General features: G+C 40.4%; 2 protein-coding genes across 11 annotated transcripts; one reads left to right on the top strand and one right to left on the bottom strand.

The window, feature by feature from the left end:
- Positions 1–95: 95 nt before the first annotated feature.
- sfi1 (SFI1 centrin binding protein) lies at positions 96–11,256 on the bottom strand. 3 transcript variants are annotated; one of them, XM_044347811.1, is made up of 31 exons: positions 10,624–11,256; positions 10,460–10,531; positions 8,906–9,016; positions 8,709–8,803; positions 8,477–8,594; positions 8,283–8,385; positions 7,996–8,152; positions 7,453–7,614; positions 7,273–7,343; positions 7,091–7,183; positions 6,884–6,981; positions 6,634–6,700; positions 5,910–6,040; positions 5,736–5,817; positions 5,478–5,656; positions 5,320–5,395; positions 4,943–5,038; positions 4,784–4,860; positions 4,582–4,684; positions 4,387–4,483; positions 3,678–3,838; positions 3,512–3,586; positions 3,030–3,104; positions 2,743–2,919; positions 2,437–2,642; positions 2,243–2,326; positions 1,815–2,079; positions 1,649–1,733; positions 1,422–1,530; positions 1,239–1,338; positions 96–539 (listed from the first exon to the last, which is right to left on the bottom strand). In XM_044347811.1, the coding sequence occupies exons 1-31, from the start codon at positions 10,818–10,820 to the stop codon at positions 366–368; spliced, it is 3,696 nt and encodes a 1,231-aa protein (XP_044203746.1). In that variant the 5' UTR covers positions 10,821–11,256; the 3' UTR covers positions 96–365. The 3 variants fall into 3 exon arrangements, with proteins under 3 accessions (XP_044203746.1, XP_044203747.1, XP_044203749.1); XM_044347812.1 differs by having other exon boundaries at positions 1,649–1,724; XM_044347814.1 differs by having other exon boundaries at positions 2,258–2,326.
- A 107-nt stretch (positions 11,257–11,363) lies between these two features.
- eif4enif1 (eukaryotic translation initiation factor 4E nuclear import factor 1) lies at positions 11,364–23,991 on the top strand. 8 transcript variants are annotated; one of them, XM_044347821.1, is made up of 19 exons: positions 11,364–11,450; positions 12,596–12,746; positions 12,834–12,907; positions 13,994–14,121; positions 14,404–14,678; positions 15,158–15,356; positions 15,491–15,654; positions 16,477–16,615; positions 17,621–17,728; positions 18,024–18,295; positions 19,007–19,087; positions 20,335–20,521; positions 20,908–20,996; positions 21,389–21,525; positions 21,812–21,893; positions 22,031–22,154; positions 22,244–22,549; positions 22,656–22,826; positions 22,935–23,991. In XM_044347821.1, coding segments are annotated over exons 1-19 (2,877 nt in total). In that variant the 5' UTR covers positions 11,364–11,448; the 3' UTR covers positions 23,123–23,991. The 8 variants fall into 8 exon arrangements, with proteins under 8 accessions (XP_044203756.1, XP_044203755.1, XP_044203751.1 ...); XM_044347820.1 differs by having other exon boundaries at positions 17,621–17,734; XM_044347816.1 differs by having other exon boundaries at positions 17,552–17,728.
- Positions 23,992–25,445: the final 1,454 nt, after the last annotated feature.

Below are 25,445 nucleotides of genomic sequence, written 5' to 3'. Positions count from 1 at the left end.
ACACATATGGAAAATATTTAGCACGCACCATCTGTCACAAGGACGACCCCTTTCCAACGTTTTCCTAGATTTAAAGTGTAGATGAGGCGCTGGAGGGTGATTTAACTTGACTTTAATCTTTCTGGATTTCCTGAGTCATATCAAAATATTTGACAATAATGAATGCCATGTCCTGAAACATTAAGATATCGATTGTTTCCTCACAATCTGAGTGCAGTAAAGATATAAACTTTCAATCTTAAGAAAACAAGAGAGCTTATAGCAAAATGTTTCTCATTCAATTGTCGAAGTCAGTCTTTATGCGATCTGGGCAGATGAACAACAGTCCAAACAATCAGCAGGTGCAACAACTCCACTGCTTCCTGTCATGTTGTAAACACACAGTGATCTGTTTCTATCTCTTCTGATTCTTGATAGAGAAGAGAAACTCCTGAAGTGTGAATGACAGTCTGTAAATGTTGGATCCTTTCTGTGTGTAGCAGCATTGTTGGCTTCCGTTTTGCCAGTTTGGTAGACAGTCTCTCGATGCGCTCCTCCAACTGTCAACGTCAAAAACATCAACTGTGACTCAGTATCCAACAGCACAGAAAAAAAAAAACACTGTGTCAGTGACTTTTTTCCCATTATGTAACCTCTGATAGCTTACTTTCTGCAGCTGCTGATTTATTGTTTAAACGAGGCCTCAGAAGAATGCATGCAAAACTTAAGCCATCACTGTAAGTGACCTGAGAAGTTACTTTGAGAAACTTCACCCATTATCAGAGGTGCCTTGTCTCTCTCTGTGATTTAGGAAACCTGGACAGTTATATGTGTTTCCATTCATCATACAGTTAAAATGTATACATTCTAGCTGCTTTTTCCACCCAGTCAAAGTGTGTGGTTTCCTTATTATTTATTTTTATTTGTTAGTTACAGGTAGTTATAGTTACAAAGGTCTCACCCTTTCATAAATAATGAAGTGATACTGAACTTACTGAATGACCGATGGGGAAATGATCTATCTATCTATCTATCTATCTATCTATCTATCTATCTATCTTTTTCAAGTTGCACTTGATTTATGTCATCAACAGTGAGCTGAGAGGAAATTTATGGTGGAAAATCAGGGAAGTGTAGCTTTAACAAAGTGATAATATCTTTATAATGTAAACTACAAATTTAGGTACACATGCAAATGTTTGTGGTGGTGTTGTTAAATGTTCAGCATTAACGGTGGCAAACTTATCATTACTTCTTACCTCCTTCAACTCTTGACAAATAGCATCTTTTTCTATTTGTTCGTCCTTTCCGCTGGTCTGCAGCCAACTTTGTAATACTTCTTTCAGTCTTTGCCATGCCCTGAAAAGACACACACAGTCAAACATCATCATCCACTGTATAAACAACATGTACAACATTGCTAAAATAATGAGATTTCTTACCTGAGTTGCTTCCTGTCCTGTTGGAAACTCTTCATTTCCAGCTGAATGTTCAGCAGTTCCCTTGTCAGAGATGAAAGTGGATCTTCTCCCTCAGTTTCTTCACTGGATGCTTGAAGAAGAACCATAAGAGCTGTTTTCACAATGGCGTTTGTGAAGTTTGGCACAAAAATTATTTAAGACTAAACAATAAATAAAATAACTGGGAAATAAAAGTGAAGCTACCATACCTGTATATACTGATGAGAGATGTTTAATAGGGGGTCCAAATACAAGTGGAGCATCTCCAGGAGCTGAGCAGCTGGTCTTACCCAACTTGGAAAAAAAACAAAACCTTAGCTTACAATTATGTCTTGCATCTTGATGTCTGTCAAAGTGAAAATAAGTGATAATTACCGTATTTTGAGTCCCTATGGTCATGAAAGCAGAAGGTGGTAAAAGAAGATCTTGGCCTTGGGTTCCCAGAGGGGAGTCCAGTGCAGACATGTGAGGTTCAGAAGATGACGCAGTGGGAGTGATGGTGCTCTGATGTGTGGAGGTGAAAGGGACTGAAGCAGGATGGAGGCAGGACAAGTCTGCAAGGTGGCAGTCCAGTGAAGGACTGACCTCTGAGGGTTGTGGAGCTGTTTTAGCGCCGGTGACGGCAGACTCCTTTTGGGTGCTAGAAAAAAAAAAGAAAAGGCTTTTGTTAGTGCTTTCTGCTGAGCGAGAAAGATTTTTAGCACAATGTTCAATTTCCAGACGATTTCTAATATGAAATACATGTCTGATATTTTTAAATAATGTAATGTATATTTGGTTATCTATAATTTTTTATGCTCTACCCATTAAGTGGCAACTCTTTCAGTGGGGAACCAAACAGTTCCTTGTAGCGAAGTGGCTGACGTCTCGGCAGACGGGTTGGAAGCCTGCAACAACAACAACAAAAAAAGGATAAAAGACAAATTGTACAAATGAGCGCATGTGTTGAACACAGATTCACATCCTGTTGCAGACTCAGACCAACAAACACACTCACAACTTGCTAAGTGCTGCATCTCCAGCTTCCTGCCCCACTGAGTCAGACAGGGAAACTCTCTTCAATTCAGGTGCAGGCAAACAGAAGGTCACACTCTTTTTCTGTGGTTGCCCTTTGACTTCCTGCCCTCTGCCTGGTTTACACAGGGCTCGCTGCTTCCACCGCATGGCACAACGCTTAACCACCCTCTGAATATGTCGTGATCTCTGCAGGGCACAGGCAGCGTTGAAGAGATGATACTCAAATTTTAAAGTCTGAAATGACATGAAATTTCCTGAACACACACACACACACACATAAACCCACTTGTTCTTGGCTGTGTTGCGTTAGGCTCGTTGTGAGATCGTTCATGTGAGCGGCATATGTGAGGATGCATGTCACGCCCTCCCTCAGCAGCTGGTCTCTGTAGACCTGTGCGGCTCTGGCTGCCTGCTCTTGCTTCCTGCGCTGCTCTGTGACCCACAGCCTCCATCCATACAACACCTGCAACAGGTTCACAAAACAACATCAAGACCCATTAAACCCCGTAAGCACCAATTCTACAGTCAGCGCTCAATTTTCTAGTGAAAGAAGATTGTGCAGGCTGGTGTTACCTTGGCTTGGAGAGTGAGGGACCAGTGCCAAAGCGCTCGCTCCGTCTGCTTAGATTCTCTCCATCTGTGCTGCAGCTGTTAGCAGGAAGTAAACCGCAGCCAGTTTACAACTGCGCTAAATCAAACCACATATAATCCATCTGACCTCAATATTTACGCATACTAATTCTCCATACAGGAAGCAGAACAATTAGCCGTCACCACAAATAACATCATACAAATAAAACAGGGCCAATTTCCCTCCTTTTCCTTCTCCCTCGGGCTGTATTTTAAAGGTGTATTCCATCAATTTAATATTGTGCTTCCTTAAAGTTGAGAGAAAAATTTAAACAAGAACAATTTTAATAATGCATCAGGGTTATTTTTTCAAGAGCAACAGAAGAATACAACTGTTTGTATGGACTCAGTAGTAAAGTAAACTCATCTTTATATGTATGTGCTGCTTTAAGAGTTCAGCGCATAAAAAAAGAACATTAACAAACCTTCATTTTCCACTGTTCAAAGTAGGTCTGGCACAGCTTAAGTCTCAGCAACAAGATTCCTTGTCGTTTCATCACCTACGAAATAAACACTGTCAAGTATTCATGGGATAGGAAGAAGCCAATGATATTGCTTTTTATAGCAGTGACAGGATGATAAAGTATCAACCTTATGTTTTCGGCACTGATAGTGATGTTTGTTCCACGCTCTCAGCGCTTTAGAAAGCAGTTTGGAGTCATGGTGCTTTCTAGCTTTTTCCATGCACATCCTCTCCCTCCGAGCCGCTCTGGTTTTCCTCCTCCATTGTTGAAAAGACCGCAGCAGCCACACTGAATACAGAGATCAAGTTAGGTACACATTCCTAATATTTATAGTAGAAGTCTGCCATATCATTAATATAATAGTTGTAAAATCAGTGGCAAGGACACATGTGCAAATACTATGGAAACATTGATACAACAGACACAGTTGATAATTCTTCACATTTGTCTGCAACATTCTAGTAAAGCTTAAAAAGATGGATATTTATTTTTGAAGAAAGTAAAGGAAGAAAGAAAGAAAATGAGGTTTTCTTGTGATTTATATGAACAAAAACGTCAAAATTCAAACTTAATTTATAATAAAGTGTGGGAAAAACCAATCTCTGGTCTATGTCATTTAGGTTTCCTAACGATTGGTTGTAAACAGGGAGAATGAGAGCAAATTAAACTACAGTTAACAGTTTTTATTACTATTTACCTGCGTGTCCTGTTCAGCGATGTAGGGAAGTGACATTCCCTCAAATACAATTAAGTCTATTTACAGAAAATAAATACTGACATGGATTTCAAACCACACACACACATCAAGTGATCACTGTAACACATTCTTTTGTTACCTTGATTTATGGACCTCTGAGCCCTGCTGAGTGCTTCCCTCTGCTGGTGGCGCTTTGACGCTGCATGTGTTGTTTCTTCTCTCCAAGCGAGGAACACCTTGAACGTTTCAGTGCAAAGTAAAGAATGAGCAGCGGTTCTGGTAAAGGAATAACTGTGATTGTTTTGCTGTCAAGGGCGTCTGACTGCTTTATAACCTTAAGTCGAAGGAAGTGATGAAAGTGATTCTGTGCTTGTTGCTCCATGAGCCGGACCTCCACCAGCAGCGCTGCGTTCTCCCTCCACACATACAGAAGCTTCCTGTGGAGAAATGTGACTGAAATTGATGATGCTGACGTACAACAGCAGTTTCTAATTTGATTTCTGATTTTAAATTTTGTACAATTTTGTGTTAAATACCTGAGGAAATGCTGTGTGTGCTGTCTGTGAAGTTCCTCTGCATGACCATAGATCTGAGACATCTGTAGGTGGTGTTTCTGAGGAGTTTTAACATTATCTTTGTCACTCCAAACTTATGAAATCATGTGATCATATTGGCAGTTATTGATACTGATTTACCTTCCAGGCCTCAAATGCGTGTTTGAGAAGTTTAATTTCATGGTAACGCTGCATCTGCTCCAGCCTGCTTTTCTTCTTTCTCTGGCTCTGAACAAACTGATTAAACACACAAGAGTCACCAACACACACAGACCTGAACCTAACTGTCCTTGGCTTTCTTGAAAATGCCTGTGATGAGCGTTTAAATGAGATGCGTGAGCAGTTCTTGTAATATTGAACAAATTAACCAAAGGAGGAGAGTTCTCATTTAGACGCTTTAGAAGTTTTTTAGAAGTTTAAGATACAAGTTTCCAGATCTAAATGGCTCAGTTTCGATCTTGCTGCAGTGCATGAACAGACGATGTACAGACCGGACAGGACAAAACTACAAAAAGCACCTTTTTCCATCTATCCACAGCCCATCTCATGCAGCACAGGTCTCCCTGACGACCAGCTCGCTGCTCTCTGTTCCTCCTGATAAACAAACGAATCTGTTAGCTAACAGAGCAGAGATCTCACCGTTTATAGTCAAACTCTTCAGCGGCACTAAGTTCACCTGTCTCGTATCTCAGTGCTGTTGTCCTTCCACTGCGTCACTGTCTTGTGAAGAAGCCTGTGCAGATACAGACGGTCCGACGCCTTCTCTTTCTCCTCCTCGTTGATCTGCTGCTCTGCGCGTTGCCTCCAGCGAGTCCAGGCTCTCTGCGTGTGGCCTCGCTCCTCATGAAGAATGGCCTGATAACAGCGAGCTGTCTGTCAGCATCTTATACAATAATCACCAAAAAGTTTGCATTTACATTTAAGGCCGGCGTACCATTCGCTCGGAAAGCATCTCCTCCTTGTGTTTCTCTGACTGCCCCCACCAGGTATAAAACACACAACTGTACTGACGCTGCCTGTCAACACAGTGAATAAACACATCATGTAGTGGTTTGTGAGTTAAATTACAACATGAAAACAAGTGTGGGAGAAGAAAAAGATCACTCACTGATTATAGACTTCTGCCTTGTGTCTCCTCTGTTTATGCAGCCTTCTCTGCAGAGTGAACCCAACCCATGAGTTGAAGCAGCGAGGCAACATGCGCTCTGCGAACCAAACGTCTGCACGATGCTGCAACTCCTGCACAAAAGTGCAATCTTTTTGAGGATCCAATTAAACTGTATGTATATAAATTTAATATCACACAGACACAAAATATCACTGATGTGATCACATACTTCAGTATCAGCCATGAGAAAACTATGAAGGAAATTATTAAATTCCCCTTGAACTCAAAAATGTGTTTTTCTTCTTGTTCCTTCAGTTGGATGTTTGAGCTTCACTAGAGGCTGTTTTTCACATTCATCTGATAAAAGTGGAAAGTTTCGGCACTCACCTTAAATGAGTTACAGGCGTGTACCTATGATCATATGTGACATCACAACTAGTTTGGAGCCAATCATGATCCAGTATTACACAAGAGTCAATACGTGCCAATACAATAGAGAATATGTGGAAACTTGTTGAACTTTTATGTGGAAAAACCACATCAGATGTGTGTGGAGGGGATCTTTTTAAAGCTAAAGCATTTCAAGCTAAATTTGAGTGAGTAAAAAGAACAACACACGGTCATCAAGTCCCTCTAATCTATAGAAATGTGTTTTTATGCCTGTTCTGTGAGTATTGCTCTTGTATTGGACCTGAGAATGCTGTGTGTGTCCTATTAAAAATACCTGCATGTGTCTCTGTTCAGCAAGTTTCTCCCTCCACTGGCAAAAACAGCTGCTTAACAGGGACGTGCTGCCAAGAGAAAAAAACAATCCCGATCACAATTTTAATTCAAATTATGCACACAGGATTGACTTTCAATGAAATATGTGACAAGTTTGAAAGTTTAGATGCTACATTAAATACAAATGAATACTGTTAACTCGAGGAAAAATGTACATAATGCCAGAGATTGATAAAAGTAAATAAAAGCACCTGTAGTTTGTCGCTGCCTTTTCTGTCAGTGGTTGGAAACTTTTGTCTTCAGCCTCCTCGAGACGCTCCTGCCACAGCTTCCAGTACTTACTTATCATCTATGAAAAACACAAACACTTCAAAAACTTACAAGTATTTTACTGGTAATGTAAATTTAGGATAATAACAATAATAATAATAATAATAATAATAATTATATTCCTTTACAGTTTGATGACAATGCTGGACAGCCACGTTGTTGTTCAGTCGCTGTGCTTTGTTCCAGCATACGTTCAGAGACAGTCCCTGCACTCCAGCACGCTGCAGCAAAAAATACACAGTGATCAATACATGAAACGATCGCACTCTATACTTATTCGCAGTTGCTTCATTTTTTTTTTGGATCTCACCAGTAGATGATGGTGGTGGTGTTGACTCGCACTCTGGTTTCTTTCAGCTTCTTCTCTGCACGACGTCACATCTACTGACGAGCTCAAGAATCAAACATCTGGTTCTGATGATTCAATGTGTGACGCTTCGGTTGTTGTGAAAACAGGAAATATGTTTGTTTTACATGTCATTTAGGATACAAGCTCTCCAGTGCTGCAGTGCTCTGCGCTGAGTGCTCCGTCTGGCCAAATGTCCTGCAGCTTGCGAACGCTCCTCCTCGCTCCATTTGCGATGCAACGCGCTGCACCATTTACTCCAACACTTCCTCGTCAGGTGGAGATCGGTAGCACGCTTAGCCACAGCTGAAAAAGAGATTAAATTGTAAAGGAAAGCTGAGTAATAAAGCTTAAAAAAATACTCATTTGAATAAGTATTATGGTATGTGGTTTATATTAAGCAATCGTTTGGTCTATGAAACATCAGAAAACAGTGGAAAATGGCCATTACAATTTCCTAAAGCCCCATGTGACATTTTGAAATGTCTTGTTTTGTCAGTCCAAAACCACAAATATTCAGTTTACTATAATGGAAGACTCAGAAATGCAGCAAATTCTTACATTTGAGTGCATTTGTGAACCTGGAACTATAATATATGATTTTTTTTTTGCTTAAAATTACAACTAATCAACTAATTGTTGCAGCACTAATATTAAATGAAGCCAGGTGAGGTAATTTATAATGACCTTGTGACTGTTTCTTGATTTGGCGACTGGACGCGTAACTTATCCACTGATGCAGTGTTTTTCTTTTCAGCCTGAGGATGAAGTGAAGTGAAGCTTTGGATTCTTTCTCTCTCTGGCAACAAGCTGCTGCGTGCATTTCTTTCCACTGAAGCCAAGCCTTTGACAAAAAGAAGCAGGGCACACGTCACCACACAAAACTCAAAAGGAAATACTACAGAGATTCATCATGACTTGGAAAATAACGTTGACAGTATGTGATTCATGAGTGCGTTGGATTGCATCTTTACCCTGCTCTGTGAATTCAGCGCCCACTGTTTCAGGGCTCGGTCCTCCAGAGTATGAATGTCTCGATGCTGCTGCAACCTAATCTGCCACAAACTCCACGCTGAACTGCACAGGTGAAAAACCACAACGGTGGTAAAACTGAAAACCTGCTAAACATCACTAGTGTAGGTTTGCTCGGAAAATATAATAATCTTACCGCAGAGTTGTGAGTTTGTTCTGCTCAAGAGCTGAATCAAGCATTCTGTTTTTCATTCGCCTCATCTCTGTGAAAACCTCCCACCTGTCCCAAACCAGACGCATCCGTTGCCTGTTAGCTGGTTAAGAAAACAAACTGGTTAATAAAATGGTAGCTGCCTGTGATATCCGACTGAACATGAGGCTTGATTAAGATATATATTGTCATCATACTATATATGTCAAAATCATACCAAATGATTGAGCATTTTGGATTTTTCTCTTCTGTTCCCTCTGCAAAGACGTAAACTTTTGCCAGCTTTGGAAGGTCAAGTAATACAAGTAATACCTAAAACACAGACAACACTGTTAGCACACACAATCACAACCTGTGACCAACTTGCTGAGGTACAAGACTGTCATGCTCCTCCGAAACGTCTCGTGCGCTGACCTGTAGTGACACTCTGCCCTCATTTGAAGACTCCACTCCCTCCTGGACGTCCACCACTCGTCTCTCCATCCTTTAAAGGCTCTTCGCAGGACCACGCTGTCGTAGTAGGACCTGCAACATGCAATATTCCTCTGAATGAGAGAACTGAGGCTCAAGAGTGACATTAAGAATTAACATTGGTGGAAGAAGTACCCAAATCCTTTACTTAGTTAAATGTAGAAATACCACAATTAGGGCTAATCGATTTTGTAAAAATGTCTAATAGCGATTATGATTTGCGATATTATAGAGAATGATAATTTTTACATCATTATTCTCATTTCAATTGAAAAACATATTAAAATGATTATGGTGTGATTTTTGCAGGGATCTGTACCAAACAAAGATGTTTTCTTTAGTCTGTAGTATACGATGTGTGAGGCCAGGACGTCTCTGCAGTACAATATTTCATTTAAAATGGTATTTTGACCCACATTTCGCCTTTAACAAATATTGTGCCTCCTGTGATTTGAAAATTGCAGTAGGCCATATTACGATTGCAATAAAACTGTGATTAATTGTTCAGTCCTCACCACAATGTAAAAATACTCCATTACAAGTAAAGGTCCTGCATTTAAAATCCTACTTAAAAGTGCAAAAGTATTATCAGGCAAATTTACTTAAAGTATTAAAAGTAAGATAAAATCAGCTATATTAAATATGTTGAATAAAGTACCTTATTAATGCTGCTGAATCAGTGAATAAGCAGCATTTTATTGTTATTATAAGAGCTACAAGATAAATCTGAGTGACTGTGAGATGATAATCTGTGTAGGAAAGAAGAAAAAAACAAAGGTCTGCAACATACATTTGGATTCATTTCACTCATCTTTGTGTTTTTGTGAAATATTGGAGTTTTACCTTTTTGGGTTTTATGTATTTGAAACAAAGTTTAGAGGGGCTAACAACTCATAGACATCTGAAACATGACAACAACTACACACTGATTTCATGTGTAGTTTGGGAACTGCTGTTTTAATCTTAGCCTACAACATTAGTGGATTTCTTTTGTGTGCTGGAAGATGAAACGGATGGACATGAATTGATTTATGTTAACTTGGAGCTAAAAAAAGTATTTAAGTTCTCCGATTAATTTATAAGATATGGGGATTTTCTGGGAGAGAACACATTGAAAAATGTTTTGTGTGGTAGTTGCCAGAGCATAAGTGTACATAACAAAGTATTAAGTCTTCTCATGTCTCTGAAGTTCAGGCCACATCTAAGAATAGATTATAGATCGAAGTATAGATCAAGCAAGGCTTTGTCTAATTGTATGTGCTGCTGAATTTGTCACTGAAAACTGTCAGATAAATGTAGTATAAAGTACAACATTTCCCTCTGAAATGTAGTGGAGTAGAAGTATAAAGTAGGAGAAAATGTAAATACTCAAGTAAAGTACAAGTACCTCAAAATTGTACTTAAGTACAGTACTTGAGTAAATCTACTTATGACTTTCCACCACTGAGAATTACCAAACACACTTTGCTTCAAAAATACTTTGTAAAGGTTTGTTACTTGGCTTGATGAGGAAGGATTCTGCCAAAGGTATTCTGCATCCATATCTTCAGGAACTTCCTTGCTAGGTGCCTGCAGTGGTTGAACAAGTCAGACAATAGAGAAAAAGACAAAACTAAAGTCAGCTGTAAGTACAGTAAATTGAATAGCGACAAACTTCGCACCTTATTCGCAGTTCCTTGAGTCTTCCACCTTTGTTCCAACTGTATCCAACTCTATAAGGTATCTTTCTGGTGTTACCTGTGCGGATTGGTTTGGTTTCGGCATAGATATAGTTTCTATATCTATGGGTTTCACCTCCAGATGTGACACATCTTGGTATAGCTCTTAATAAATCTGTCTTTTTGGTGTTTCTTTGCATGATATCGAAGATATCAGCTGCTATACAGGACTTTAAGTCCACAGCGTCACTTTTTAATTAAGACAACGAAGCCCGAGAAGACATTAGGATGCTGTACTAAATGTTTACGTCCTATGTATATACCAAAATAACTGTTTTTCATATACGTGGAGAAACTGTTTGGATTGAAGTACCGCGCGTTTGTTGTTTCTCGTCACGTGAAAGCGCGTGTGACGCAAGGAGTGACGCTTACGGTTGTTCTAGATTTCCAGTTGTCAACGGCAACAGACATCGCCGAAGTACAGGTCGCGGGTATCAAATGTGTCTATCTGACTTTTTTTAACGCTGTTTCATAGTTTTTAAATGTTGACCCCGAGACGATGATTAAAGACCTTTCCCTTAAATTAAATTTGAATTGTGAGACGTTCACTATAACTGAGCGGTGAACTGTTGGTCAATGCACTCAGCACCAGGGTCCTTTCAGAGAAACGGCTATACGCAATGTCAGTCCTGGGCAGCCCGTGAGGGCGGGGTCTTTCGTTTTCACAAAGAGGCGCCGGGACACCGCTATGAAAGGTTTACAAATCGAGCAGACCCCAAGACAATGAGGAGCTGGCCCAAATAATGCCTTTTGAGTTTTCTAAATTAAATGTAAGTTATACCTCTACAAAGCTAGTTGGATTTCCCCCCACAATTTATATAGTTGCACATATATGTCTTACTAGTAACATGCGATTTCTATATTATGGTTTAAATGTTGGGATGTAAAACGGTCGACAAATACCAGACCGTTTAAAATTCTACAAAGGCGCGGCGGGCACTATGTAATCTTTCCTAGGACCTTCTTAAAGCGGTGATCAGAGGAAAATTGCTGCTACGATTTAGAAAACAGAGATAGACCGGACAGTCATTTGAGATTATACAGTCCCCTTGCGAGTTAATTTGTTACTTGGACCTGTGATATTCTGTTAAGTTACCCTAGTACAGTGTGTGTTTCCTGAAATCCCTACAACAACTCAGCCGGCAGAAGGTTTGGTGGTTGCTGGGTGGGCATTATCCCCATTCAGCTAGTTAGCTAGCTAGCTAAAGGTGCTAGGTTAGCTAGCTAGCTAACGGCCGTTAGCAGCCAGTTTCCACGCAGCTTTCAAAACGAGTAAGTTGTTTGTTTGTGTTAATGCACTAGCCAGTCAGATAATTGTAGTAATTTGTATACCACTGCTGAGGGTTAGAGCCGAGTGTGTGTGGGACGCTATATTTGCTGATCATCTACATATCTGCCGGATAATTGTTAACGTTTATTTATTTGAAACTCCGTAAAAAAGCCAAAGACTCACTACGCAACGTATACAACTTAACGTTGCTGGGAGATTTGTTTTCAAATAAGCATCTATCGAAGCGCAGACGCCATTTCTCAATTAGCAATTTGTTGTAATTGACATGTCACGTCCCGTGTCATCGGTCACTGCCTGTGGTCAATTAACTTGCTAATTGACTAACAGCGTTTGCAAAAACTGCCCTCATTCAAGGTACATCGACGTCAGGTGAAGTTTATTGTTCATTTTTGTCATTTTACTTTGTTTTCTCATGTACATTACAATGAATCTCTCTGCATAATTTTGTTTAATACAAAATTAGCTTTATATGAAATATAATCAATGCTCAAATGAACTGTATCAATTAATGCAGTCAGTTATCGGTAGCAAAACCTTTTAAGGCTATTTTGTCCAGACAAATCAAATGAAGTCAAGCAGCTGTTGTCATGCTTAATGTAAATCCAGTAACTTTATTTCAAACAGGAACAGAGTCGCTGTTTGTCTAGAGACTGTTCTGTATCTGAACTCAGTCATGGAGAACGATGGTTGTGTTGAACTGAAGAATGGTGGTGATGCTGCTGTGGACCCAGTTAAGCAACAACCAGCAGCCACAGCTCCATACAGATACACCAAGGTGATAATAAATACTGGCAGTATGATGATTTAGAGGCTGGATAGAGTTCTTCTGAACGTAATTTAACTATGATAAATCCCTATTCAGGAGGAGCTTCTGGATATAAAGGAACTGCCAATCTCCAATGAAAGGCCAGAATGTCTATCAGAGAAATATGACAGGTAAGAATATATTTCCTGGGATGAACAAATCCACACCATCTTAACATTGAATAATATTATGTGGGTCAACAAGAAAAGCAACACTAATCTTGTCATATGAGACAGCATGGATGTGATCATCAAGGAATGGGCATTAACCTTTGACTTGTATTTGATCTTTAGTAATTGGCTTAATTTGGAGTCAAAGTTGCCTTGATTCTTGATGATAGAGCAGGTAAGCTAATGAAAAGTGTGTGCCCTACTTTTTGGCCACCTACACACACTCATGCATATTATCTGGAAACTTGGATTTATTGTGACAAAACAATTTGAGATCTAGGTGGCCTGAATGTCCTGAAGAAATGCTCTTATTAATTCACATTTACTTCAATCTTGAATCTCAAGTACAAGCCATAAAAATGCCTTTAAGAAACTCTTACCTTTTGAACCTTTTTGACAACCTTCCACAACAAGCTGTTTAAAATACCAAGCAAAGTTTTGTTAATGTGGGAGACAGACATATTTTTGGATCTACCACCCAATCTGTCAGCAGTCATTGTGTGTGTGTGTGTGTGTGTGTGTGAGAGAGAGAGAGAGAGAGAGAGAGATGATGCAGTCCTGAAGAGCCCTGCTGTTTTTCTTTACAGGCATTTCATCAGGGACTCATTTTTAAACCTAGGATGACAGATGAACACACTGAAACGTAGATATGATAGGACAGGACAAGGGTTGAAATCCACAGTTGCAGTTTGCTTTAAATAATGTTGTCCATGTTGACTTAATCTAAATGTAGTGTTTGGATTGTACCACCATTTCTTTTGAATGCATGAAAGAAACAACTGACTTTAGATGTGTCAGCTGTGCCCCATATCCCTCCCATCGCCGGTGTTTCTTCAGATATAATTGCAGTCCACAGTTAAGCACTGAATGTTTATATTATAATCAAATAATCTTTAACACAGTGAGATCTTTCTTTTGCCAAAACATTTTTGGTGCCAATGGCCGTCAATACACTTTGAGAATTATAGTATGTTATTTGTCTTCATTTTGTCTATAAACTGGCTGAGCATGTTTTTAATTGTGGGTTCAAATGATGTCTTGGTACAGTGATGGTGTCTGGGACCCAGAGAAGTGGCATGCTTCACTGTATCCCACTTCAGAGCGTAACTCTCCGGTGGAAGGTTTTAAGAAGGACTATGTGGATGATAGAGTTCCTTTGAAACGAAGAATCCCAGGTAAATGACTGTTTATGGAGTCCAAAGCAAGAGAGATTAAAACCAAAAGGCAGGTCATAAAGTTGACTGTCTGTAGGAGATTTTTCTGACAAGTCATGGAGCAGTGAAAATCTTAACTAGCAAATATTTGAACGTTTATGATGTTGGGATAAGAAAGTATATATATATTTCCTGAGGGGAAATTGTAGATCTTACAGGATTGTTAGCTTAATATCATGTGACTGTTGGTGTTGTCTGTGTACTCTAAATTTAAACAAAGCCTGTCTTCTGTGTTGTATTCAGATCCCCGTGAGCGGTTAAAGGAAGATGATCTGGATGTCATACTGAGCCCACAGCGACGCAGCTTTGGAGGTGGATGTCAAGGCAACGCTGCACCTGCGCCCCACACCCGTCGCCCAATCAGCCCTCTGGAAAATAAGGAGAATGAGACTCTCCGTCTAGGAGGGGCACGCAGGATCGGCAGCGGCCGCATAATTGCTGCCCGAGCCTTTGAGAGAGATGCCCGTGTTGAGAAAGAGAGGGAACGTGAGAGAGACTTTAAGGATAAAAGATTCAGGGTTGGTTTTCATTGCTTTCAGTTCATCTATAATGTATTTCCTTGTGTTCAGACACGGTGGCATACAGTGCATTGAGGTTGCCTTTTCAGTGCTAATGCAAGTAGGATTGCTAAGAAAGGACATAGGACAAGAGGACAAGAAAGGGTCTGCTTCAGTTTGTTTCACAGAACTTATGTGAATATGAATGACTTTTAATGGATAAAACTAGCTGAAAAGGAAAATGTGCAGGTTAAGTAAAAGCCTTAAACTTTACTCATGTCTTCAGAGAATTATGTTTGCTTCTAGTCTTTGTAGATTATATAAGTTACCAGCATTTACTTTTACAATCTCTATCTAAAACAACGAGGAAGGTGCTGCATGGACTGAAAGGAGTCCAGTTTCCTTCATACAAATAACTTACCTCAAGTGGTCCCATTTACTTCCCATTTTTACTTTTTGCAAAGGCAGTGACATTTAAGTTTGTCTTGTCTCATTTGCAGAGAGATTTCGGTGACAAACGTGTGTTTAGTGAAAGGAGAAGGAATGATTCGTATGCAGAGGAGGAGCCAGAGTGGTTCTCTGCGGGTCCCACAAGCCAGTCTGAGACAATTGAGCTCATTGGATTTGATGACAAAATCCTGGAAGATGATAAACGCAAGTCCAAGCGGTCAAGGAAGCGGACAGAGTCCTTGAAAGAAGGCATGTCAAAGCTTTGTTTTTTAATAATTATAGCATCAGGTTGAATTTTAGCCATTTATTATTTAATTGGATAACTAGCTGTCTTGTTGGGGATACTTAAGATTCTGATTCTTATTTGTCACATTTATGTGCAGTAGTGGAATGTAATGGTGGACAGGGCGAGGAGAAAGACGTGGGTTTGCAGTCTACAGCTGATCAGGAGGTCCCCCACCCTGATGTGCTGCCGGAGCAGTCAACTGGAGACTTTGACTTCAATGAATTCTTCAATCTGGAGAAGACCATGCCAGGACTGGCCTCAGTAAGTACTGGGGAGCACTGTGGTTTTCGTGTTAAAGGTGTATGAATATCACAAATGGTGTCATTTTATAACTCTTAAAAGCTTATCAGTGTGATTTTTTTTTTTTTCTTTTTTTTTTTCTCCTCTCTCCCCTTGGTTTTACTCTAATCAGTTTAAGCTTAACAGTAGAGGTTTTCCAATGCATCTGCCCCTTCGCCTTGAATCAGACATGCAGGTTGAGCTGACATTTGTTTTTTACATGTATTTATACAATCAGAATATTTTAGAGGCTAGATAAACTGTTGTGGCACAGTTTTGACCTTTTTAAATTACATGGTCTGTTTGTCTTAATCAAAATAAACAAGCCTTTTTGAATCCGAGCATTACAGATACTTGACATCAGTACGAGATTACCTCTGCTGCACTGGCTTGATCTTGCTGAACTTGCTTTGGTGGTGGTGATGGTGGTATTGTCACTGAATGGTGCACTTTCTACATATTTTTGTCCCAAGACTGTTGCATGGGGTATAAGGAAAAAAAGGTATAAAGTCCAAATTTATGCCCATCATTATAGCTACATTAGACTGTGTTAGTAATTGGGGAACTAAGTGAACTAGGCTACAAACTAAATGAGAAAGTATACCGATTTTTAGTTTGTGGCATTAAATCAACACAAGACCAACCAGCAGTGCATTCAATGACACTGCCCTCAATCTTCTAGCACACTTTGTGCTAAATCGATGGAAAGCGCTATAAACGTAAGTGTCACCTTTGTCCTCACACCCTTCGGTCTGCTGATTTGTGTTCCCCACTATGTCTCAGACTCCTATTTTTGTCTTTCAGATGATAGAGGATGTTTTGGGCGAGGGCCCTGTATCGGCCAGCCGCTTCAGTCAGTGGTTCTCCAGTAACCTGAGCCCTTCAGGCAGCCAGTCCAGCAGTCTGAGGTCCACTCCCCATGAGGAGCTGGAAAAACTAGCAGGTAAATGACTTTATTTCCTTGGCAGTCCTACAGTTTCCCTGAATGAGCGTCATGTAACGGTATAGCTTCAAGCCAGGCATAGCACTTTTTGGTGAAGCTGTGTTCACCAAGATCAAAGGCCTGTCCTTTTTTTTTAAATGTGGGGAACTATTTGGGTAACTTTGACTAGAACACAAGTCTTTTTACATCTGTCCATGTTAAATATTTCAGGTGGTCTTGCATTTTTAAAGTTATCCAGATAACAGCAGTAAAGCCCCTGGATATTTCCTGTTGAAACTACATTTAGGGCAAAAATGACTTTGAAGCATGCCTTTATCTTGGCGAAAAAAGAAAAACCTACTTGAATGAAGTAGGGCTGTCTCGCGTACCTTTTTTGGGAGGTTCGACGCTTCAGCAGCAATTATTCAAATTTAAGGAGGAAACAGCAGCAGTGGTGGTCCGATAGGAGCAAGGGGTGAGTAGAAGGAGAGACGACGGTGGCAGCGGGGGAGAGGGAGTCTCACAGTGCAGGCGCCTTCTCCTCCTCTCCACCCCGCAGGCCGCCTCAGTGTCGCTCATCAGCTCGTGCTGAAGCTGCAGCGTGGGGATGCTGCTGCTGTCTCTCTCTCTCTCAAACAGAGATAGACAGTTGTAAGCAGTAACACATTGGTGAGAACAGGAAGCAGGTGCACGGCACGGGGACCGGACCCACCAGAAGAACCAGCAGCAACTTCAGTGCGAGCTAGACGCAAACCGACAAAACACCAGCAGCATGTGCAACAGCGAGGTGGCCGGTAGGCGGGGAGGAGCAAGAGGCACCTGCACCGTGATTCGCTCTCCCCGCTACCTCTGTCGTCTCTCCCTCTCTCCTCACCCCTCTTCCTATCGAACTGCTGGGTCAGAAAAAAAAAATTCAAATACTGATTTTTACCTTTGAGGTTTTTGTTCCTCTTAAAGGGCTTGAACCACGCTGCACTTCCCCTAGCCAAGACCCTGTCCCATACTTCACACCTATTCAATCATCAGAGTGCAGGGAGAAGGTGGACATCCTGGAACTGCTGCACAAGGCCAAAATAGACCTGAAGCCTCTTCTTTCCACCCTGTCGGTCAACAAGGCTCGGCTGCGGGAAAGCAGTGAGTGTCAGTACACAAACCATTTCTTTTCTTTTTTTAAAAAACTCTGAAGTCATTAACTACATTAGAATTTAGTTTGTAGAGTAGAGTCACATTTTAACTGGAGATTTGTTGTACACTAGATAAGTGATTCATGTAGGTTTAGGCATTATGTGGTTTATCTAATTTTCTGTTGTAAATAGCACAACAGTTCCTCTAGTTGTTGTATACAGTATAGTTGTAAAGCGTGTAACCTTATTTTACAGTGCTATCATCAGTGCAGTCAGTCTAATCATAATCGTAATTCTGTCTGTAGCTAACTCTGGAGCGGTGCTCTCGCTGGAGGAGGTGGAGGGAGAGATGAAGGGGATGAAGCTGGGCTCAGAACCCCAGGTGCGAAAGGTAGTGCCTCCACAGAGAGGAAATGGGACACCGTTCATGGCAGAGCATTTAGAGGAGGCATTAACCGGTGGCCCCAGTGCCCGCCCACGCTCACGTGACACAGACATGTCGGCCTTTAATAAACTGGTCAGCAGCATGAAGGCAAGTGGAACTCTGCCAACTCACCCCAAAACCAACACAAGCAATGTAAGTATTTCTATTCATGTCTAGATTTTTTTTTTTTTTTTTTTTTAATTTATATTGCTCCAAGGCTTACACTGGATAAGTAACAGCACTGTGCATGTTGCAGTGGAACAGGTAACTGTTCAAACAAACCTGCCCCTGTGTGATGTTGAAACATTACATGTAACCTACATGACTCTTTCTGAGAAATTGATCGGACTAGAAAGCGATGGGCATAAATTTGCTTCTGAACTATTCTTGATGTTTGTTTTTTTTGTGTGTGTGTTTTTAATTTATTTGTGTGAAAGCTGCAAGTCTCCTTTTTTTTTATGGAAGTCAGTTTCTGAATTGGTGTTCTGGTTCATTTTTGTACTCGGGTTAAACCAGTCATTAGACGCACGCTCATTAAGGAGAGTGACAATAGTACATCCATAAGCATAACTGACTTGCATGAGGGACACTTGTGACTCATGTACAAATTTATCTCAGTGGGCTCGCAGTGTTGCGGTTTGTGGAGGTTTTAGCAAAATCTATTTACATGCCCAAATTTTATCTTTTTATATCCGGCTGCCACTACTTGAAAGCCAGTATTTGTGCCAATTTCTGTTGTGACACGCGTCAAAATGCCTACAACAAGCCTTGCATTGCAAAATGCTCACTGTGATGGGTTTTTACGAAGGAAAGGATTGTTTTTCGTTGCATTGCACATACCACAAATGATCTCTCCTTGTACAGCTGCAGCAACATTCAGACCCAGCTGTGGTGACAATGTCTGAAGCTCAGGTGCCTGCTCAGCAGCAGAAAAACATATTCCAGGTGTGTATCCTCTCAAGCTAATGCTGACAAATGTTTGGTATATAGAGAGGGCTTCATGGGTCCGCTTGGTTCCTGTTAGTCTGGCGTAAACTATATCCAGTGTAATTGGGTCTGAGTAGGGTCCTGTTGTACTACAGGTCTCTGGTTTGTCAGTGTATGTAATACCTGAGTGGATCCAAGAAGTCTATGAGCTCTGATTGGGTGGTGTGTCATAATTATCACAGATGAAGTGTAAACTGAAGTGCAGAGGAAATATTGAGTGTTGATATTGAGCGCTCCTTTCAAGAGTAGCTGCAATTTTAGATCAGAGTAGGGCTATTTTTCAGCTGTCATGTCTCTTGTGTGAAATGTCCATGTAGAGTCTGTTTACACATGATGATTTAATAGATGAAGAGTGTTTTCTTCTCAGTATGGTGGCAACGCTGCTGGAGAACAGTGGACAGTTGTAAAATAAGTACACAAGACGTTTTTGAATTTTGACACAGGCTACCTAAATGACAGCTTTTAAAACTCATGCAGTTGAAGGATTGTCTGTACTCAGCTGGGTAGATGATATACGCAGTGCGGTGGTGAGGCTCGCTCTCAATTCAGTGCTGCCGCAGGTCTGTAGACTCAGAAATGGTCACATCAGTCTGATCAATTGACAGAATAATGTATGCTATGTTTAGGAATCCTTCAGCCTCCAGACAGATGATAATGCATCCAGCTGAGTCAGTCCAGCTGGAGAATAATTACATTTGAAATTTTGATGTGATGCTGCCTCCATCTGACAGCAGTACAGGTGAATATTTAAAGTAGAATGAAAGGTTTGAGAGAGATTTTATAGAAAAAGTATGCACTTGTTAAACTTCATACCAATTCAGATTGTGTTTGAGGGGAAATAATTGTCCTTAATCAAATAATGTCAGTCATTATTGTCTGTTGGGCAGCCGTGCCTCTAAAACACCACATTAACAAATAAGACTATACAGTATGTCTATGTCAATAGGACTATATAAAGACTTAACATCTAAGAACACTGTAACCTTGTGTGTGTGCTGTATCCAGGACTGTCGCTTTACTAGAGCTGTTTAGGAAGGCTGCTTGGACTGAAGCTGGCAAGTTGCCAGGGTGAACATCAGAGGGAAAAATTACTCCATCCCACATTTTATGAACAACAGTTTTGCACTTAAATCTAACTGCCAGACAAATGACATTGTGTGTTTGAACTTCTTGGTAAATGCATGTATTGTATATGTGTATTGCAGGAGCTCTTGGGAGGTCCTGCTCGTAGTGGCTCCCCTACGCTACTCGGCAATCTGTTGGGCAGCTCTGAAGGTCCAACGACCTCTGCTCCTCTACATGGCCTACTACACAAGGGCCCTTCACCCCCTCTCTTTCCACAGAGGGCACCCTCACCTGACTACTTCAACAGTCGGCTGCAACCTTCAGCAGGTAAGTTTATTCAAGTGCAAATTTACAACCTTTTTTTTGTAAATAACTGTAAACCATAGTTTAATTTGGGAGTCTGCATATTGTATGCGTTGATGATCTATGAATCAATAGGCTTGCCCAAAGCTGATCATAATGAGCGTTTTTGTTCTTGTTTCTCTGCATAACCACAGAAGTTAAGGGGGTCATTTTTAATATCTGTTTATGGTTTGCTTTGAGGCACAGTGGCACATGATCACAGCTTAAGAGTGTTACACTGGGCCTTTTGGAAAATGGGCTTTTTCAGCTGCAAAATCTAATATGTTAAGTTCAGCATCTGTTTATATTTCAGTTGATGGTATTGGTAAGACAAGATTAATAGATTTTTTTTTTCCCCATCTTGCCTCCAGGTTTTCCTGTTGGTCCTCAGCCCATGTTGCCAGAACAGTTTGCTGACGTACACAGGTCTATCAGCCCTGGATCCGCTGTACAGCAGCAGGTAACTTAGGACACTGAACTCGTGTTAAGGCCTTTATTGTTTGTTTACTTAGGAGATATTTTGTTCATAATAAATCTTAACTTTGTTTTATCCCAGTTTGGGGTGTAACCAGCAGTAAAATTATACTAGTGGCTTGGCTTTCAATACATTGCTCACACTTTCTATGTAAATTATTGTACATTTATTTTATTTTGTAACATGAAATGCACATCCTTTCATGTAGTGCTTTTATTGACATCGTAAAAAGTAGAGGTTGTAATGCATGCAACACACTGACTGCTCAAATAAGAAACTGCCTTATTTAAATCCGTATTTATTTTTTTAAACAAAGAGAATTAACTAATTTTTAAGACCCATGTTAAGGATCTCAACTGTTTATTTTGTTTGTCCAGATGAGGGCGCTCTCCATGCCCGTGAATCGGGCGGATCTGGAAGCCCTGGCGTTCCAACAGGACCTTGCTCTACATGCCCACCACCAGTTCCAGTCTGGCTACAACAAGCTACCACAGGACAAATCTTTTCGAAATCGGTTAGTTTTTTAAAACTTTGAAATGCTGCACAGTATTGCTGTGTTCATGGTGAAATAACAGCAGTTGAAATGGGTGGGATGAATGCCCCCTCAGCTAATCTATCTTGACATTTTATGAACACAAATTTGTCAGGCTACTTGTCTTGCCTGTTAATTTTAGCAACTGGAATGATGGCAAATGTAGTTCACTACGTGTGGCATAGATTGTGCACTCAAACTGTATAAAAAGAAGAATTGGTTAGCATTTGCTAGTTAACTTATGGCTGATGTATCTTGTGATCTACAGACAGCAGCGTGTGAATCGCTCTCCTGGTCCAGGCCCTCAGCCTGCTGGAAGAAACTCTCCAGGCAATCCTGTCACTAGCATGGTGAGCATAGACTTCATCCTCCCAACTGGCTTTGTTCTTCATTGTTCTATAAAAACTAATTTATGTTTGAACTTTTGTCTGTAATTTCTACATGTTGATATTGCTATAAATTTTTCTTTTTTTTTAATCTACTACAGTTGTCCCCATCATTTACACCCACATCTGTGATTCGCAAAATGTATGCAACTAAAGAGAAAAGCAGAGATGAGCCATCAAGTCGATCAGAATCTAAGGAGGAGGCAGCAGCACACACTCAAGATGGTACAGAGCCTTAATTTACCTACAACTTCTTGATTTTTAACTTGAGTTAACAACACAGTAACATTGAAATTTGGGTTATGTGATTACAGACAGCAGCTCCCCAAATCTATACTTGGAAATGATGGATGGGAATGCTGCCCAGTCTGGAGGAGTAAAGACCGGCTCTCAGACCTTGCCAAGCAAGGACCAGGAGCGACTGAGGCCAGGCTCCGCTGGACATCATACACCCACGATGGTACCTCCAGGACCATCCTCATCTTACCCTCGTCCCATCTACCCGGTACCGCTGCTATCTCATGTACCGATGGTACGCCCTCCTCCGCAGCTACACCCTAATGTGGTTCAAAGAATGCTGGCACAGCCCCAGCAGCTTGGACCTGCTCTTGTGCAAGCAGGTTAGTGTTTGCTTTTTTTTCTCATCTTAAGTTAAACATTTTATTCAACTGTAAAGGTGTCTTTTTGTAATTTAATTTGAAGTTAACCCTATGACATAATCAACAGGTATATTTCCACCGCATGTTGACCTTGCACAACTTCAAGGTTTGCCTCCTGCCCTACTTGGACAACCGCTGTACCCTTTAAGTGCAACAGGGCATCCACTTCTACCTCCCAGAGCCAATACTCAGATGCAGTTAGCAGTAATGCAGCAGCAACTTCAACAACAGAGACCAAGTAAGTAGAAGCAATGTCAAATATTATGACTGGGCACATGGAAGGAGTGGAATTATGTCCCCTTTTTTCAGCTCTTGGATTAAACTATATTTTCGTCTCATCTTGCAGTACATCCGAACATCGCAGGCCCTCAGTCACAGAGCCAAGGCCCTCACCGGACAAACTGCTCCCAGCGACACGGGGGCAGCCCCCCTCTAGGCCTCGCCAAGTGGTTTGGATCAGACGTGCTAGAGCAGCCGCTCCCCTCCATGCCGGCCAAGGTCATAAGTGTAGATGAATTGGAGTTCCGGCCATAAGAAAACACTGAGCTGGATTGCGAGATTATTTTCCTTTTTTCCTTTTTTATTTTATTTTATTTTTTTTTTTTTTGCCTCCAACCTCATCTTTACCATTAAAAATGTGAACTTTAATTTGAGAGGCAGCGCACAGACCTGGACAGTCTGACCATGCTTTGTCTTCGACCTTGAAGTCACTGCTTTTGAGGAGGCTTGTCAGCAGAAAAGGGAAGACAAGTAATGGATTGTTATTGCAGCTGAGTGATTTCTTTTTTTTTCTTCTTTTTTTTTTTTGTATTAGACTCTCGCAGTAAATTATGTAAAAATCAATTGTACAGACCATGGGAAAGAATCTTATTCTCCCTATGTGTATATAGCTATGGTTTCTTTTTCTTGGTATGGGGAAGGTGAAACTATCCTGCAGTTTGAATGAAAACTGCGAGAGAGAAAAGTCACCGAGAGCTGGTAGCATTCCTTTGTCTTGTCACCTTTAATTTCCCCCCTGAACTGCACTGAAAAAGGGCTACCGATTGTGAAAAATGATGGATTGATGAGTCACTTCAGTGTATACTCTATCCTTCTTTTTGGCATGACTGGTGGCCCGTTTATGTAGAAGTGACAGGCTGGAGCATTTCAAGACCACTCCAGGGGATGCAGCGACTGCTGGTTGTGCCTTTTTTCATCGTTTTTTTTCCTCCCCTTTTTTCCCCCCCTTCCTTTAAACTGTTTCCTCCCACCATCCATACTGTCACCAGGGAGCATCTCTGCTCATATTGTATTGTGTTTTTTTTTCCTTTTTTTTTTTTTTTTCCTTGAGGGTGGTGGGGATTCAGTTTATGTGCGTTAAGTTATAAATAAGCACAAATAGAATAATAAACTCTTGAGTAAAAGTTTGTTTATTTTGTTTTAAATGGTTTTGTATTATTTATCTACTCAAAGCACTTTATTAGGAACACCTGTGTAATCTAATGCAATCCAGTACACCAGCTCTGCTGTAAATTCTTCTATGAATTTTACACTTGTTGTATTGGATTGCATTAGATTGCACAGGTGTTCCTAATAAAGTGCTCAGCGAGTGTATGTATTGCTACATTGATCATAATAGCCTAACTGAATATTGGCCACTGAATTAGTTACACATGTACAATCTAAAACTTTATAAGCTATTTTGAGAGGTGTTACTTCAACTATGTTTATTATTGATGTCATACTTTGGTGGTGGTGCTGCACTGGACTTTATATACACTGTAATACCAAGGGGTTTTCCAACCGTATTTACACGCATGAAGAGAATAGAATATTAGAAACACCTTTTCAGTCCAGTACAACACCACTACCTACAGCCTCAGTAATAGATACTGAATTAAAACCATGGACAGTGTCAACAAAAACCATCAATTATAAGCTTCATACAGGTAGAATTTAAGACACAGCTGCTGTCTTTTGGATTAGATTGTTCTGTACAGGTTTACCTAACAAAGTGGCCACTGAGTGTAAAACTGAAATCCAAAGCACTTCAAATGAGAGTCTATTTTCTACTCAATGTTGGCTGACTTACTAGGAACAAAGTATGTCTTGCAGGTTCTTTCTACTCTCAGCCAAAATGTTTGTTAAAAAAAAAAAAAAAAAAAAAAAATCCCTGCACATATGTAGGAATCCTTGGCACATCTGTTTCTGCTGAATTACCTGTTTCTTCTTTACAAGTCTACAGTCCAGTGTAGAGCTAGAAGATTAAAGGGTTGGACCGATACTGTATGTGGCTCAGTAAGTGACAAGAAGTCAGTGCAGAAATGTCAAAGGTATGTTTGAGGTCCTTTTGGAAACTGTATTATATTTTTTCAATTACCAGTTACATTTGCAAAATGCATATCTATCACAATTCTCAAATAACTAAATTTAGAAGGATCCTTATTGTTATATCATTGGATTTTTAAAACTTACAAATTGGCATCTGCCTCTAATTTCCAGTTGGACCAGGCCCTAGTCCAATACAATGCAATCTGGCTGAAATAAATCATATATTAGTGAAGCTTGTGATGAAGAGTATTTCTTGAGTACTATAGTTATTTTCAAGACCGTTGTGAAAGCGTAATGGGTCGTATTATGCTAAAAAGGATTTCTAATATTCTGCTTCCTCATGTGCATTAGAGTGGGGTAAAATAAGTGGTCACTTCCACATCTAAAGTGATTATAATATATTTTTTCACTCTGGATCATGTTCAGAAATACCACACATTGTTGTCCCTTCTCCTCAAAATGATTATCAGCCGTTAAATGATGTCTACAGATAACATAAGTTGATATTTGAAGTAAAATCGGGTATTATAGCACACAGTAAGCGTCA

Source organism: Thunnus albacares, chromosome 4 (genome assembly GCF_914725855.1).
Source record: "Thunnus albacares chromosome 4, fThuAlb1.1, whole genome shotgun sequence".
NCBI classification, from domain to species: domain Eukaryota; kingdom Metazoa; phylum Chordata; class Actinopteri; order Scombriformes; family Scombridae; genus Thunnus; species Thunnus albacares.
This window is presented reverse-complemented; position numbering and strand designations above follow the sequence as displayed.

Bases quoted from the DNA above. Each gene is read 5' to 3' on its own strand.
- sfi1 (XM_044347811.1), bottom strand. From the start codon at position 10,820: ATGCAAAGAAACACCAAAAAGACAGATTTATTAAGAGCTATACCAAGA. The intron at 8,595-8,708 runs GTATGATTTTGA...TTTCTTAACCAG, and splicing joins CCAAAATGCTCAATCATTTG to CTAACAGGCAACGGATGCGT. The intron at 2,080-2,242 runs GTAGAGCATAAA...TTTTTTTTCTAG, and splicing joins AAAGAGTTGCCACTTAATGG to CACCCAAAAGGAGTCTGCCG.
- eif4enif1 (XM_044347815.1), top strand. The intron at 15,655-16,476 runs GTAAGTACTGGG...TTTGTCTTTCAG, and splicing joins CCATGCCAGGACTGGCCTCA to ATGATAGAGGATGTTTTGGG. The intron at 22,827-22,934 runs GTAAGTAGAAGC...CTCATCTTGCAG, and splicing joins ACTTCAACAACAGAGACCAA to TACATCCGAACATCGCAGGC.